Genomic DNA, 17182 nt, shown 5'->3' on the forward strand with positions numbered 1-17182 from the left:
TTTTTTGAGATTTTTGTAGATTTTTAAAAGTTTTATTAAGCATAATTGTTAGATCTAATATAGTGTAAAATTTGTTACAGCAAGACATAAATAAAAATAATTTAGTGCACTCAAGATGAAAGTGCTGAAGGGATGTATAAATAAAACTGTGTACTCAAATGGTATTGTAATACTAAAATATTTATTGTTATGTTAAATATTTACTTGCACAAAAAGTTTATGTAAACTTTTGTATTTTATAGTACTGAAGAGGGACCTTTTTTAGAAAAGGACCGAAATGCATCTATAGTAATAGAATAAAGTGAAATCATTGGCTAAAGCTGTGTGATAGTCTACTGCCAATATTAAAATTTACATTTTAAGTGCAGATTTGCAAAGACTTTACGATATATATAATTATAATATGCTAAAATTGTGTTTGGTCTGTCAATAAAGTTTTACTATTTATCTGGATGATACAAAAGTGCTTTTAGAAAAAATGTAATTTAATTTGGAATTTTGCATGTGTTTTATAGTCTTGAAGCTGTTTTTAAATTTTCTATTTTCTATAATTTTAGAATTGATTATGTTGGCATGACTATGCATTTTATATTTATAATGCATTGTGAGTTTTATAATGATGATTTTTCTAAGTAAATATTAATCAAGCCAAATAGTGTGGAATATATCAATTATAATTAATCTTAATTTCATAATATATATTATGATATATGATTAAATTCACTAGTATAAAAGAGGTTTAAGTGCTATCATATCAATCTTTATATTTTTTAATATTTAATCCATTTTTGACTTTTTAGGGATCCAAGGTGAACCCTTGTTACCTTGGTCCATGTTCCCTAAGATAATTGTAGTTCTATTGCATGTATTTTTATGTTAGTTTATAGTTAATAACATCATACTTTTTCTTTAACAACACAGTTGTGCTGGTCATCTATCTAACACCTTCCAGGGAAAAAGTTTTTGAATTGAAATAACATGACTTCTGGTTTGCATTGGAAGTTCATATATAGTTAATCGAGGCTTCCTGCCCCTTTAATTTAAAATATAGCTCTTGTTATAACTGTGTGTGAGATTGCAATAATTATCATTTAATGTGTACATCACTTATTAATTGGAAACAGATGTAACAAAGCAAGTGAAGTAACTCCAAAATTTGTTGGTGTTCTTGCATAGGAACTTCTTGAATCAACCAATCCTGTAGGTTACAGAAACATGGTTCAATCTGATTGAAGGATATAAAGACTTAGAAATCCAAGATGGTAATCCAAGGGTTATTTGTTAGCGTGCATCAGCTTAACATCCCTACCATTTGTGCTGAGTTTGTGATATTAAGTTGGTATCCCTGGAAGTGGGTGTTGAGTAAACAGTATACCTGCTTGCTTCAACTTGCAGATAGGAGACCTGATCTTGTCTAATATGGGTTTTAGTTGTTACCTCTGTTTATGCATTTTTGTACAAGCAAACAGTCTAGGGACATCTGGTGATTTGACTAACTCCTTTTCTAATTTCAGTTGTTTATCTAGCAGTGTGCATGTGAATCTACAGATCCTTTCTTGTAAATGATCTATGTAATCATTATCTCCCCAATGTATCTCCCCCTTTTTTTTTCACATTGTGTCCTCAATGTGTTTCTCTCTCCTTACGAAGAGAGCGTATTACAGTACTATGGTTGATATTAAATTAAGGAGGAGATGGGTTGTATTGCAGACATCACTACTATGCATGGCTACTCCAAGGGATTGACCTATAAATTAGCCTATAGACAAGAAACAAAAGAAACACACATCCAATCAGCACATCCAAAGATGCTCCCATAGATAACCCAGCACTATAAGAAACTAAATCTCGCCATGATGATCATTGCATGCATAAGGAAATAGCATCATATGCAGGCACAAGATTAACATACAGCTGTAGTCCTCACATGTTTAAAATGCTCAGAAATGAAAAAGACCCACTCAACTACAACAATCCACCAGGCATATATATAAGATATCTCTGAGATGAAAGGTTCCAGACAGAGTTAATCTAAATAAGGGACCATGAGGTTCCTTAAAAAGCACTTAACCGAACACAGAGCCAATATAAAGGCAGGCAAACCATTGCCCTCTCAATATATTAAAGGATAAAGTTAAACCCAATCTATAACGGGCTACGTTAATTAGAACGACAAACATGGACTAACTTGAAGTGCTAAAGACTTTTAAAGCAGAAACATGAGGAAAATGTATAAATTTTAAAGAAAAGAGGTGCATTTTACAAGCATGGCATGCCGTATTTGATACATCATTATGAAAACCATTTTAAAATTTGTACACTTTGATATATCCTATTAGTTGATTTTAGAGGATTTTAAATTCAAATTTTTGTATAAGCTCTTCTTCACCTGACACATTCGAACATCAAAACATTAGACGTCCCATCTATTTGAAATTTGTGATCTGAAGCAGGTCTTAGAAGATTGAAAACGTTTGTTTTTCTGAAATTACACCATTTTGGTGGGTGAATACTAAGGTAGGCAATTTCCACAGTATAGTATAACCAAGATTCTGGAGTATTTTTATTCTTTAATGAAAAATAATATCTTGTTTCTACAGATTAATACATATTATATCTATACTTTTACCCTATGTTTTACAGTCGACTTATGCAATTAGTACAGGTCTAACTCAGAATTTTGAGATGAAAATTTAGATGTCATTTTACACGTCAGCATAACACATAGCTTAAAATATGTTTTTTTTTTTTTTAAATTTGATTTAAAGATAAATTTTACATTACAAGTGTTAATGTTTCTGTAGTAAAATACTTTTTTTATTTTTAGGTTTACAGCGTTGTCGATGAAATGTTCCTTGCTGGCGAGATACGAGAAACCAGTCAAACCAAAGTGTTGAAACAGTTGTTAGTTTATAATTCATTAGAGTAACAACCAGTTCAAGATATTAACTTACAAATTAATGGGTAATACATTGTATATTGTTCATTTTCATTTTTTTTTCCTAGAAAATTGAATTTGAAAATTTATTGTCAAACATCTGATATGAAAACTATATGTATATTTGTTTATTATTATTTTTTTAATATGTGATGTGCATAAAAAGAAAATTGTTTTGTATACCTTATACATTATTATCTGTAACTCATAATTCTATAAAAATAATGATTTCAAGTTAAATTTTGGCTATTTATTACTGTAATTTACTGAAAGTTCATGCATATTTATCAAAATTTTGTTATGAATTAAATCTTAAATTATACATATTAAATAACTCAAACATAAATATTATACAGTGATGTTTTTGTTGAGTGCTTTATTCAATAAAAATTTTTGTTTTGAATTTCAATGCAGCAGTTTTTTTTGTCAGAAGCATATTAAAATTTAATTTTGTTAGCTTATCTTTGACAGAATGTAAATCAAATGGCTGTACTGTACTTAGTATTTCTACTATTTTTGTGAATTTTGTCCTTTTAAAACAGAAAAACTGACATCACAATACTTTGAAGTTTCCGATCGAAACACATCCCTCGACTTTATTTGTATTTTCCATTCTATAAGCCTGAAATTTGGCCAAACGTTTCTGAAACACACTGTATATAGAACATACATTAGATAATAGTTTAAACACTTTTTCTATTTGAAATTTTTGCAAGAAATTTGAGATAAAACACAAAAATTTTCCATGTAATATATCCACCATGGGCAAATGTGGCTCTTTTTGAGTTACATGCAGCTCTTGCTTAAAATGTTAATTTCTGCTTTTTATTATTATTTTTACAATTTTATTTCCACAATTTTGTGAAAATATGTTTATTAAAAAAATTCAATATTTGTTTTATATAATATTTATATTATATAATAAAATTGCGTTACAGAACTGCAGTACAGAATAAAAAAGTACACAACTGCGGCTCTCATGCATTTTGCAAAATCTATATTTCGCCTCCCACTTACCTCTTGCTTGCCCACCCCTGTTTATATAATGTAATATTTGTATTTCCAAAATCTTTCATTCAACTTTGTATAGAGCTTTATTGCTTAGCTATGGCAGCAGAGTGATATGCATTCAAGACAATAAAAGCCAATGGAGCACATTGCTCCATTCTTATTTGAGGATAGATTTAATTATTACAGTTGATACATTAAAAATACAATAAAATGCCAAATGGGTGGTTGAAAACAAGCTCTACTAAAATTAACTGGAAAGTTGCAAGAATCCAGATTTGAATCTGATCGTAATTGACATTCACAGATAATTCGGGCAGGATGCTCTTCGTCTTTTATCTGTGTTTGTCAATCCCATTTACAGAAAGTTTTTGTGGATGATTCATCTCCAACACTACAGAGTTTTTATTTCTCATTTTTTACTCTACCCTGTGGATACTAAATTAACCTTTTAATTAATCCTATCCATCATGGCTGAGCTGTTTTTAAGGCGACAGCCTACCCCTTTGCGGAACCTAGGATCAAATCCAGACGGGTCAAAAAACTTTTTCAGGGTATGGTCCATCTTGAATATATCAGTCCCATTCCTCGCCATCAGACTGAACCTATAATGGGCTTAAGTCCATCTCCGTACACATGGCTGGAGGAGTAAAAATATGCTAAAAAATCTCATATTCGTGAATCAGTGAAAATGTCTAGTTTATAACTTCAAATAAATCAACAGAGTTCATTATATGAATGATAAATGGATTCTCCTTGTGAAGTCTAATGAAACATTTTTTTGTCATCTCATTGATAGTTATGTGCATTATCTGGAGTCCCAAACTATCTAAAATTAGGACAAAATTTTGTAAATTGAAGTTGGAATATCTGAAGAATTGAAAAGGATTTCAGAATTTCTAGGCTGTATAAGCACAGAACGCTAAAAAACCTTAACCAAAAACAACACAATAAACCTAAACCAAAAACAACACAATAAATATTGGAAAATACCTAAAAATGCTGTGCGAAAAAAACTCTAGCGTTTCCACTGAGGACCTACAAGAGAGAGGACTTGTAAGCTTTAATATCACACCTAGTTAATGATGTCAACCGCAGAATGGGCGGGAAGGAAGAAATATCAATAGTAACACAGAAGCAGCCTTCTCAATGAATTGAAATGGATTAAGTAGTCAGCAGCAAACATTTTTTTAATGAAATTACAATTCATTAGTACCACATTAAACAAAAATGATAATAGAGGTGACAAAGGGATTGGATTGATGGGGGTTTCCAACTGTTTTTGTGTATTGACCCCTTTTAAGAAAAATTTTCCATGGACCATTTAGCCTATACAGTATTTCATCCTGGCAAAATCGGCCGGGTCGAAAACCTGCTTGCTCCTGTCACAAAATATCATTTAATAATTCAATCTTCTAATCTTTTATTAAGGTGGCAGTCCATCGCTCTCGGGGAACCCGAACGGGTCAAAAAACCCCAGGCATATTTTGGGAATTAGTTCATTTCGGATATGTTAGGCCCCGTCTCTGGCCACCTGGTCACCACATTGTCGGCCTGGCCGAACTCATAATAGACTTTCTAGAAAAGACCCTCTTAGTGCACACTGCTGGAAAGAGTTTAGAAAAAGGAGTCAAAAAATTATGAAAATGTCCAGAATGGTCAGAGATGGTCGGAAATATTTGCTCAGAAGTTTTAAACTTCATTATTTAATTGAGTAATGACCGCTTCTTTTCAAAACTTTTCCCACCCTGTGGTTACTAAGGAGGTTTTTTTCACATGCACGACAGGCTTGATCAAGACTGTACTCTACGCAGTGAGGTAAGTGGATGGAGAGGGACGGAACCCGACATGTCCACGCACTCTACTTACGAAAAATTCCGATAATAAGAGCTTGAGCGTCCGCAGAAGGGACAATCGGGGTATTTTCCCTCCCTTGAAATCGAGTAAAAAAATTCTACAAATTATAATCGTAAGTGACCGAAATATGTAACCTTACACACTCCATTATGAGATGCTTTGCTGCTTAATTGAAATTTTTTCCATAGACTTATAATGGGAATCCAAAACTGAATATATTGTCGTTATTGATTTTCTTTTCTTTCTTTTTTTTTGAAAAGAATTTCTGTGCAAGGTACAATACGTTAAAATATTCATGGTCAAATTTTCCAAAGAAGTAAGAAAAAACATAGGTATTGTATTTTTAAAAATCTGGCAAGAGCTTCGCCGTATTTCGAACGTCGGGTAAACGATAATCTTTGAAATCTCCCGTTCTAGGCCAAACTTCAAAATTTCGTCTCTGCCACAACATGCTATTTTATTAGTTCTGGTGCATAATTTCGTTCGAGTCATAACTCGGCAAGATACGTTTCGGCCATTTGTCGATTTGAATGGCTACCGAGGAAGCTCGCCGGCATCTCTCCAATTAAAATATATTTCTTGTGGAATTTGTACCAAAGTAAAAAATGATATAAAATGGTAAAATTATATTATAATCACCGATTACGGTACGCTCAAATTTATTATTGCAATCTGTTTATAAGTTACTGTACAAATTGATAATTATATTACGGTCGGTAAAATTGCGGAACGTGAAAAAAAAATGAATTATTTTAACACAGTAGAAAATAAATTAAATTGAAAAATAAAAGACTAGATCTGGTTAAAAAAAAAGACTGAAATAATAATCCGACATTTTATATTTTAATTAAAAGAATTTTTCTATTCGCCCTCTATCGTCCAAAGTTCGCAATTACGTTATCACGTGTTCTTCCAGGTTGTCAGATATCGTTTGGCGTTTTTAGGGATTCCATCCTTCTCTTCATTCAAGAAAATAAAAAAATAAGAACTGATTGCGATGGAAAACGATATTTTGGATTGTTTAGAGGATTTAGGGTGAGATATTTTAAATTGGTAAAGGCTAAACTATAATTTTAAAGTTATTTTACTTGGATTCAGCTTTCTGCTGTGGTAACTATCGTCTGTTTTCTTTTTAAATCTCCGTATTTATCGAATTCCGCTAGTCACGTGATTAATATAAACAATATAAACTGGAAGCAATATTAAGTAATAAATATTTGTTAATTAAAATTAAGTTACATACATTCTGCGGAATTGGCATAAGTCTAAACACAGGCAAGTATTCGGCACATTATCTTGCAGTGGTAAGAAGTGGATTGAACGAAATTTCTCAAATGGGATTGAAGGAATGTGAAATGGATCTCTTACTTAACTGATTTTAATCCCTTTAATTACTTCTAATTAAAGGGATTAAAATCTAGTGTAAGCTAAAGAGAGGGATTATTCTGTAAAAATTCTGATATTAATCATCCAAAGTGACGTATTAATGAGTGTACTATGATTGATGATGATACTGCATTGTGTTTGGGTTGGTTTTATGGTGTGTTGAAATGTGAGTTGTCGGCGATGGAAATGGTACGATTACGCTCCCGAATGAGACGATTGGAACCTTATCGGAGCTGTAGACCAAACTCGTTGGAGCAAAAAAGTCTCATATTTCCACGTGTGACTCTTCTTGGGATAAGGCCTCCCTCAAAATCGGCTTATATTCGGATCGTGCATTGCTCTGCTAAGACTATCACATTTAACTATTTAGTCCACACAATTATGCCTGCTTTAAGTAGCTCGCTTGACTGTTTATGGAGTACTTGATGTTATATAGTTTTAGTGGGTGTAGGGGCCGAGATGCTTGCCGTCGCTCTGCTGAAGCGTGCAACTGTGTGCAGAGCATCGATCGAGGCTTGCCGCTTGTCTCGACTGATGTGGAGCCCAGAGAATAGGCACTATACTGGTGGACCTTTCGAGGTAAATATCACACAAGGGGTCACATGTATGGGTATGGCTTCCTTGACTTTTTTGCTTATGTAGGGGATTTGTAACTCTGGGGGTGGCAAATCCCTTGTTCAGAGTTCGCTTCTTACCGTGGAAACCATGTTGAAGATTCATTCATTAAAAATAAATATATTTGCCTGTGTCCAGATTTTATGCCCATCCTGTATTTTGTATAATTTGTGTACTGCAAATAATTTTTCTGAAATATAGTTGTCATCTGATAACTGTGTGTAAGGTGTTGATGGAAATTCGGAATTTGCCAATGATTTGTATTGGCATAATTTAGAACGGGTAGTATGGATCAGGGCGTCATTTCTGTTTTGCACTCCGACTGGCTAACTCATTGTAGGTTGAGCCCGCATGTAATATATGTATTTATGGCTAGATTTAAAGCCAAAATTTGCTAGTGCCTTATGTTAACTACTGGTATTATTTTTTTCTGTAATTAAATATAATTCTGTTGCTTAATGTAGAATAATAACAGTCAGTTTTATAATAAAACTGCATATTAGTTAAGTGATGAGACAGTGACAGTATGAGCTGTAAGGCTGTTTTAATTTGTTATGAGGAGGTCTGATCAAAGTGTGGTCAGTTTAGCAGAGAGGAATGAAGCTTCACATTTCCACTAAAATAAATGGAAATTAAGAGATCAATATGCATGCTTATCTCAAGTATTCTCCATATTGAATATATTTAACGCAGACTTGAATTGTGTACAAAATAAATCATTGATATAGGAAAAAAGACATAAAATAGGTTATTTTGTACATGCATGCTTTACGTCACAAATTAGATAGTTTGTGACATAAAGCATGAGACCAGTTAAAGATCAGATCGAATAGCTTACTCTATAGTTGTTGAAAATTGTCACCCAATATCTGGCAGAGTTATTTTTTATATTAAGTCTACATAATTTTTTGTTTTTAATACAGAAACAGAAAATTGATATTACAAAATCTATGCTTTAGTTATTTTACATTATACATTCATTCAAAGAAAGATTTAAATTTTGTGATCAAATGAATAAAGAGCTTAATGGGCCAGTTAAAGAAATCAGTTCCTTTTCTGGAATGAATAAAAGAAAAAAAGACAATTATTTTGATAGAATTGGCAAGAATATACAAAAAGATAAAATCTTTGATAAAACGAAGAATTAAAATCCTACAGGTATTCGTGAGACTGAATAAGCTCAATCAGTTTCGATTCTGTAAAAGTATAAATCCTCTAACTTTATCCGCCATGAGGATGAACTATTTTCAATGTTGTCACCATGTGACGTGGCACAAAGGCATTTGCTGATTGGATGTGCATTTGCAATCGGCGCGAGTAAAACAAACTTTTTGTTTCTAGTTGTGGTTGCAGTTGCGCTGGTTTTCAAAGGGGGTTTACTAGTTAAACGGGAACAGCAGTTGCCTGTGCGGCTGGAAATTGCATGGTGTGACGAGGGCTTTAGGAAAAACTTACAAATGAAACAACAGTTGCATTTGAATAGAATGATAAATATATTCTGCTTATTTGAAATATCTAAATAACATTACAGTTAGTGAAAATTCAGTTTTTATTGACTCTGACATTAATCATGGAAAGGAAATGTTAAACAATTAATAAATATATATAAATTCAATTTTTATTAATTGTAATCATTATTATTAATTAATTCATCCAACATACACCAGTAATTGAAGCAACAAATGTCAGCAATTTACAATAAACTACTGTCATGTGAGCAAATAATGCCACTGCTATAAATTTTAAACATTGATTTAAAAAATCAATGTTTAAAATTTATAGCAGTGGTTAAAATTGATAATGATTGTTCAAATTGATCTGTTGTTTCCAAATGAAAATGCCAGCTTCAACTGAATTGCTGTAACTGTTATCACCTAGTATGCCAATTAACTGTATATTGAGACCTGTTACATGAAAAAATAGCTTAGAAATGACTATTAGACCTAATCTATGACTCAATTTAAACCTTAATTTATATTAACTAGCATTTAATTTTAAAATTTAAATTATTTCCTGAGGATTCTGGCAGGTCATGCATATATGGTATTTCTATCTGACTTGTGAGATTTTTTTGTTTATTGAAATACATAAATTTGAGTTTTGAAATAATGAAGTCTTTTTATACAATTACATTTATTTTGCACAAATTAATTTTAATTGTGAAATAATTGTGAAATTCTGTGGAAAATGTAGAAAATTTTGTATCATTTAGATCCTGTTGTATTGTTTACTTGTTTCCGCATTATGAAGGCATGTAGAATGTTCCATTGTTAGCTGTTTCACTACAACATTCTACATGCCTTCATAATATGGAAACAGGATCTCTTTCTCTCTTTTTTCTTTTTTTAGCTATATTTAAATTTAATGTTTTATAGTTAATATTTTTTGGTATTCATTTTGCTATATTGATTAGCTCTTCTTTCAAATTAAGATTAGGTTTTTTTTTCTATTGTAAGAAGAAAGGAAATAGACAATTGTATAAATCATTATTTACTTTTTTAAATTATTATTTATTGTTAAAAACGATTATTAATTTTTTAAACTTACTCAGAATTTTTCCAGTTTCATTGTCATTGTATATTGACAGTAGAATGTGTCTCCAAAAAACATAAGAAAATTATAATGTTTGATTTATGCAGATTTATAGGTTTGTAAATATACACTTACGATACTTTGACTTACAATTAAATAAAACCATTTGTTAAACACCAATTTGAAATACATAGTATAGAGTGAAAGCTTTGAGGAAATAAAAACTTATATTCTGAATATCTTTTTTATAAGCAAAATCTGTTTGGCTTTAATTATCCTTTGAAACAAACATATATATATATTAAAAATACATCATATTTAAGCAACATAAAACTTATGCAGTTTTCAATGTGTGTGAAACCTTTNTAATTTAATAATAAGGTAATAAAATAAATAATAATGACCATACAAACAATTTTGGTCTATTTAAATCTTTTATTCTTTTTAAAATTCCAGCCAGAGACAGATGGGAAACAGCTTGAAAATAAAATACAATTCTTCATTAAAATAATTGATATGACTTTAAAAACACATACTGAATACACTTGACACCAACTTTTTATTGTAGGATCCTTATCAACTATACACAGCCGCATCAAGCGTATTTAGTATGTGCTTTTAATGTCATATCATTGGTTATTTTAATGAATTGTATTTTATCTTCAAGCTGTTTCCCATCTGTCTCTGGCTGGAATTTTAAAAAAGATAAAAGACTTAAATAGATACAAAATTGTTTGTATGGTCATTATTATTTAAATATTTACATAATTATGTTTTTAATATTGATTCTTGAAGAAAAATACTTCACATTGTTCAGTATTGAGTCAGTTTGAATACAGTTCTTAATGTGTGTTGTGGTGGAATTCTTATTTGGGAAAATGAATATAGAAGAAACTTTCCAATACTAATTTTCTAAAGTTAACATTGCATTAGTTGTACCTATCTTTGATGCATTTTTTGTGTGGAAGACTATTGTCATTCATAGTTCATTTTGTGTTTAAAATTTTATATTAAATCTCTTTCGTTGAAAAAGTGATCAGAAACTTCTTACTGATTCATCTACAACAATCAGAGGTGGATTTAAAACTATGTCCACATCTATGTAACAACATTGTAAACCAGCTTGGGCATAGCAGAATACTTGCAGCATGACATTTAACATCACTCAAAGGTTCAGAAAATGGTTTGCCACTGATTGTTTCTTATTGATTTTTCAATGAACCATAAAAGGATGACACAGCATGAAGTGTGCCTTGGGTTAATACAGATAAGGATACATTTAAGCAGCTACAGCCAACTCCATGTTCACTAGATAAAGGGCGTGTTCTTTTATTTCTCTGTGTAACTCCACATGTTCGGCATCCATTTAAAAATTCTTGTGGAACACGTTCCTATATTGCTGCCAGAGTACGTGCAGTCGGATGGCAAAAATGGCTTGTAGTAGTTAGTTTACTGTGGAAAACAACATTGTGTGTTTATGAATAAAACTTTAGAAGTTGTGAAAGTGCATGTTAGTGCACAAGGTGATGTAAGTGTCATCTTGAATTTTTTTTTAATGTTAGCTGGCATTCTAATTTTTTTTTTTTTTTTGTGGCTACTTTGAATGCTCTGCTGGCAGGACAATCCATTTTATGGTTAAATTTTACAATTTGGTCCCTTTTAACGTTTGTCTCTAAAAATGCATAGTTTAAAATCATAGATCCTTTCATCACAATACAATTGATAGTATGGACACTGCTATCATTTTCTTTCTTTTACCATCATTCCCAAATGACTACAAACAGCAGCACACACCCATGATGGCAGAGATGCAGAGCAAAATGCCATCCACAACATTGTTATAAAGATGTGACCGTGGCTTAAAAATTTTTCTCTGCCTAGGCTATAACATTTTTACCATAATCTTAGGTCATGTTGTCAACATAATGACATGCAATCTAAGTTTCTTTGATCCTGGTAAATGGAAATAACATTACAAGATTTAGTAATCAGCTCTTGATATCCACAGGGATTGATTCTAGGACCATTTGCAAATATTAAAATTTACAAGTGCTCAAATCCCTACACACACCTTCCCATGTGCCTTAAATTAGTGATGAGAAACCTTTTCTGAACATGGACCACAAGGAACTTTGTAGGCTACCAGTGGGCCACATATTTCTTCTCATGGCAAATGATATAACTGAAAATAAGTTATGAAATAAATATTTTAGAAAATTTAACAAATGCATGCTGATTTTGTAATCATGCAGTAGTACTGTATCTCGTAGTATTTTTTTTTACATAGAATAAAAGTCATTCTTAAGATTATTTTCTGTTAGTAAAAATAATGTTAATTTTATAGTGGTGGGAACACTTTGGGCCCCTAAGTTTTCTCTGGTTCTAGGAAAAAAACTCCAGCTTCTTCTCTCTAAACAGTATTTAATTATAATTAAATGATGGAATAAAAAGTAATTTTAATATATTTATTTATTTTAAACAGTCTTCCTTAAAGTTTATAATCAATTCAGCTTTTTAATTATATCAAAAGACTATTTCTTGTAGAAAAGAATAGTTTTGAAAACATAAAATTTGCATGGAAGACTGACTTTGCAACGTGTAGAAATTATAAATAGATTGAATCTATTGGCTGACAGATGTTTAAACTATTGCATCAGCAGATTCGCATATTGCTATCATGCCAAAATTTATAATGTGGTAAATATTCCAGAAATTTAAATATGAAAAACAAAGACATTTGGCACACAATAATAAACTTTTTACTGTCTTAAATGTACTGCCTTTTTACATGAATCAATAACAAAAAATAATAATTTATAAATATTATTATTATTATTCTGCTATAGTAATTGTAAATATATAAAGTTTATATAAATATGGATAATGTAAGCTTACTTTTCTAAATTTAGACATTTAAAATCAATTATTAGGAACTTTCCTATTTTATAATTGAATTTCACTTTCTGACAGTAATATTTGATCCAACAATTATCACTGATCAATTGGCTGATAAGTTCATGAAATTTAACAGTGTGTCAACAATAAAAATGAAGAAATACTTAAAAAATATAAGTGAAAGTCTTTATTACTAAAGCTTTGTCAATTAGAATATAGAAAAGTAGAAAGGGAATACAGTTAAATTTGTTTTTATTGTTCCATTTCATATTCTTGTGTCTTTACTTTTATCATTCTCACTATATCAAATTTATCATATCTGTAGTTTTTCAACAAGCCAAAAGCAACACAATGATTAATTATCACTGATCAATTGGATGATATTGGTGGTGATCAATCAATTCATTCATAATTTCATCAATTTTATCTAATCTATTTTTTAGCTTAGATGAAATTGATGAAATTATGAATGAATTGCTTGATAGTCATCATTCAATTGATCAATGATAATCAGTCTTAGTTTTTAATAAAAAAATATAGCAATAATTTCTTTTATCAGAATTACAAAAGTTAGAGTAAAAGCATTTAGAGTCCATTATCATTACTCGTTTAAAAAATATTTCATTAGATCTAACATTATGATTTATAGTACAGTAATACCCCGAACTTACACGATAGGTGGGACCGAGCGATAACCGCATAAGTCGAATTCGCGTAAGTCTGGGTATAATTTCGCAATTTGTGTAAAATCCAAGTCTGATGTATGTAAGCTAATAAATGTTTTCATTAATCTTATCTCATCTTTTGATTTGTTCACGGTTGCAAGAAATCACCACATAGAGTCTCTCAAGTCTCCGTAGATATAACAAACACAGAAATAGCTACAATTTATTTTGCATTATTTATGTGTCGATTCCGCGTGACACGTCCAAACATATAAGCTGAACAATAGTGTGGGGGGAGTGAGTAATCAAGAGTTGCATAGCGCTCAAACAAAAGACGAATCAACGAGATTTGAAAATCGTGTAACTCCGGGGTAGCGTAAGTCGAGGTATTACTGTATTAAAATTGTAACAAAGTGCTTATAAATGCAAAAATTGATAAATGAGGTTGCTGATTAAATTATCTACTATTTAAACAGATTATATATAAATATTTAATTTCCTGTTTACTATATTTAATGACTTTTAATGTAATAATTTTGTTGTGTTTTCTTAATGACTATTTATAATAAAACAGATGAATATAAAAATATATGTAGACACATTTTTATAAAATTCTGACATATATTTTTATCAAGTAAAAAAATTAAATTGCTTTCATCTTGCACAACTTGATATCTACAAGGAAATATAACTTAATTGTAATTAATTTAGCAACATAATAATGATGATAGCTATTATTGAAATACATCAATATTTATTTTAGTTGATCAGAATATAGAATAAAATAAGTTATTATAAATGCTATTTAATTTTTTCATACAATATTTTTATACATGCTATACATGCTACAATTTGAAAAAATTGTAGACCTATAAATTCCCACTGTCGTCTGTCCATCCATTTTTCCTTAATCTCAAGAACAGAGTTAGATAGACAAAAGCTGAGACCTGATATAGAAAGATTAGGAGCAGGAGGCCCCGGTTAACTATATACAAACTTCTGACACAAACCGGAAGTCATGTTATTTCAATTTAAAATTTTCCTCTGAAAGAAGTTAGATGACTGGCATGACTCTATTTGCTAACAGGAAAAGTATGATGTACAGGGGCAAGATACTACTAATTTGAGGTGGAGAGCCTATATTTTAATTTTTATATTAATTTAAAAAATATGATTTAAAATTGCAGTTTGGCATTGTGACAATGTCACAATAAATAATTGCTTGTTACTAATAAACTATTTTTAAAAGTAAATGAATCTATACTTATTTATTTAGTTTTTAAGATGGAATCTTTAAATAATTCAATCTTAAAAGCTATGTTTATATATAATATAATGGCAATCTTCTTTCAAAATATATTCACACACCTTTAACTTCCAGCAACAAACATGCAACTTTAATACCACACAAACTAATGTTTTCAATAATTTTTAAATTACCATCATCATGTGAATCAAACTACAAAATAAAACATTGTATATGAAATGCGTAAGAAATAATGTGTATTTTATAAATATATATTCCATATATGATGATCTGTTTTGATCATCATAGATGGAATTGGCAACCTGTCCACTTCTTATCCTGTATCACTTTACATGTCCTCTCCTCAGGATATGTAATTCACAATTAGATAATGTGGACTACATAACTTGAAGAGAGGTGGTTCATAATTTGTCTGTGATATGGTTTGTGGATTGATGACTTTGAGAACGACTTATTTAAGATGACCAAAAACTTTAGTGTGTGCTATTAAAGCTGTGATGCTCATTAGTTCTAATCTTTTGCTTTCTTTTATCATTTCTTCAGCTTATTGCATTGCTTTCAATCCATTTTATATAGATAAACTAAGACAAGTTGTCATTCATCTCATCAGTCAAACATAAATTGTTCTATTTGATTAGATTAAGATAATTCTTTTATATAAGTACATACGTTATCAGAAAGAGCATTTTTTTAATAATTTTTATTTTATTTTTGATATTAAAATTAATGAGGAAAAACTCTAATTTCAGCAGCTTTTACCAGTATTATATTGATTTTAAGTGTCCATCTCCTTATTTCTTTTTACCTCTATGTCCTTACTGTTTTACATTTCTGTGTATATACTGTCTACTTGGATCTTGCTTATTAATAGAACTTATTATACTGGTATAGTTTTGATTAACAAAGAGTGAAGATCTTAGTCAAAAGTCAAAACAAAATATCTTTACTTTCATTATATTTTATAATTATTATTTAACTTGTTTTATATATTTCAATATAGGAATAAATTAATAATGTAAAACAAAAAGTAAAAAAAATATACTAAATTTTAAGAAATGAAACTTATAACTTTTAAATTTTGACTCTAGTGTTTATTTTTTGAAATTATATATAGGATGTTACATAAGTTTATTACAATTTATTGTTTACCTATTTACAATCTATTGTTTACCTAATCTTAAATTATAATTTTAGTTATCCAGGTTCATTGGATCCTAATGGTTTTACAAAAGCAATACAAGAAGGTCCTAAGAGTGTTGAATTTACAAGAATTGTTGAATGGTTATCAAAAGAATTACAAGTTGTTCTCAAGTTAGAAGGCTGTGTGAATGCAATAACAAGTATGTATACAATGTGTAATATCTTAAAGTCCAAATATTTTGAAATATATCATCAGTTCAACATTGTGATTAGTAATAGTCTGGAAGGAATTTAGCTTGGTGCATAGTAACATATAGTAGCAATATAATACTTAGGAGTTATAAGTTTGATTTCCATTCTTAGCTATTCATTTTAGACAATTGTAAATTTATCAGTTAAATTATAAACTTATCTGGTTATTAAACTTAAAAGAGTAATATTGCCTTTTGTTTTCAGTTACAGTGGTGCCTCGTATAACATACTTAATCCGTTCCAGGTGCATGTCCGTTAAGTGAAAAGTCCGTTATACAAAATGCATTTTCCCATAGAAATACATGTTTAAACATATAATTTGTTCCACAGCATAAAATAACCATACTGTACCATTAAAAAAATGAAAATGGAGCAGTCACCAATTATGCTGGGTAGTCAGATGTTGTGAGGAGGAGGTGGAGGAACACTTTCTTCACACATTCATACAGATACAGATACATTGCAGCAGGTTTCTTTTTATTGTTTTTTAATTGGAGTCAGATTCAGGAGATGCTACCGGAGCTTGCAGGGTTAGCTCCTCTTGTTCCATCCTTTGTTTTTTGCCTGCTGGCTTCTTGAAAAACATGCCCAAGGTGGTCTGTTTCTCTCTCTTCTTCAACACCTGTC

The 17182-nt window shown here is 30.4% G+C and overlaps 2 protein-coding genes and 1 long non-coding RNA gene across 3 annotated transcripts in view; 2 read left to right on the forward strand and 1 right to left on the reverse strand.

Annotated features, from left to right (window-relative positions):
* The window catches only part of LOC111631217 (AP-2 complex subunit sigma), a 7999-nt gene extending 4821 nt beyond the window's left edge, over window positions 1-3178 (forward strand). The window contains exon 4 of the mRNA XM_023375420.1: window positions 2828-3178. Coding sequence (XP_023231188.1) covers window positions 2828-2929 — 102 coding nt within the window. The 3' untranslated portion in view covers window positions 2930-3178. The remainder of the gene's footprint in view (window positions 1-2827) is intronic.
* The window catches only part of LOC111631215 (DNA-directed RNA polymerases I and III subunit RPAC1-like), a 68185-nt gene that overhangs the window by 26953 nt on the left and 24050 nt on the right, over window positions 1-17182 (reverse strand). The window lies entirely within an intron of this gene.
* LOC111631218 lies at window positions 6230-16500 on the forward strand. Its single transcript, XR_002757660.1, has 2 exons — window positions 6230-6838; window positions 16358-16500. It is a non-coding gene; the product is annotated as an uncharacterized LOC111631218 (long non-coding RNA).

Source organism: Centruroides sculpturatus, unplaced genomic scaffold (genome assembly GCF_000671375.1).
Source record: "Centruroides sculpturatus isolate CEXI.00-Female unplaced genomic scaffold, Cexi_2.0 scaffold602, whole genome shotgun sequence".
Taxonomy (NCBI): domain Eukaryota; kingdom Metazoa; phylum Arthropoda; class Arachnida; order Scorpiones; family Buthidae; genus Centruroides; species Centruroides sculpturatus.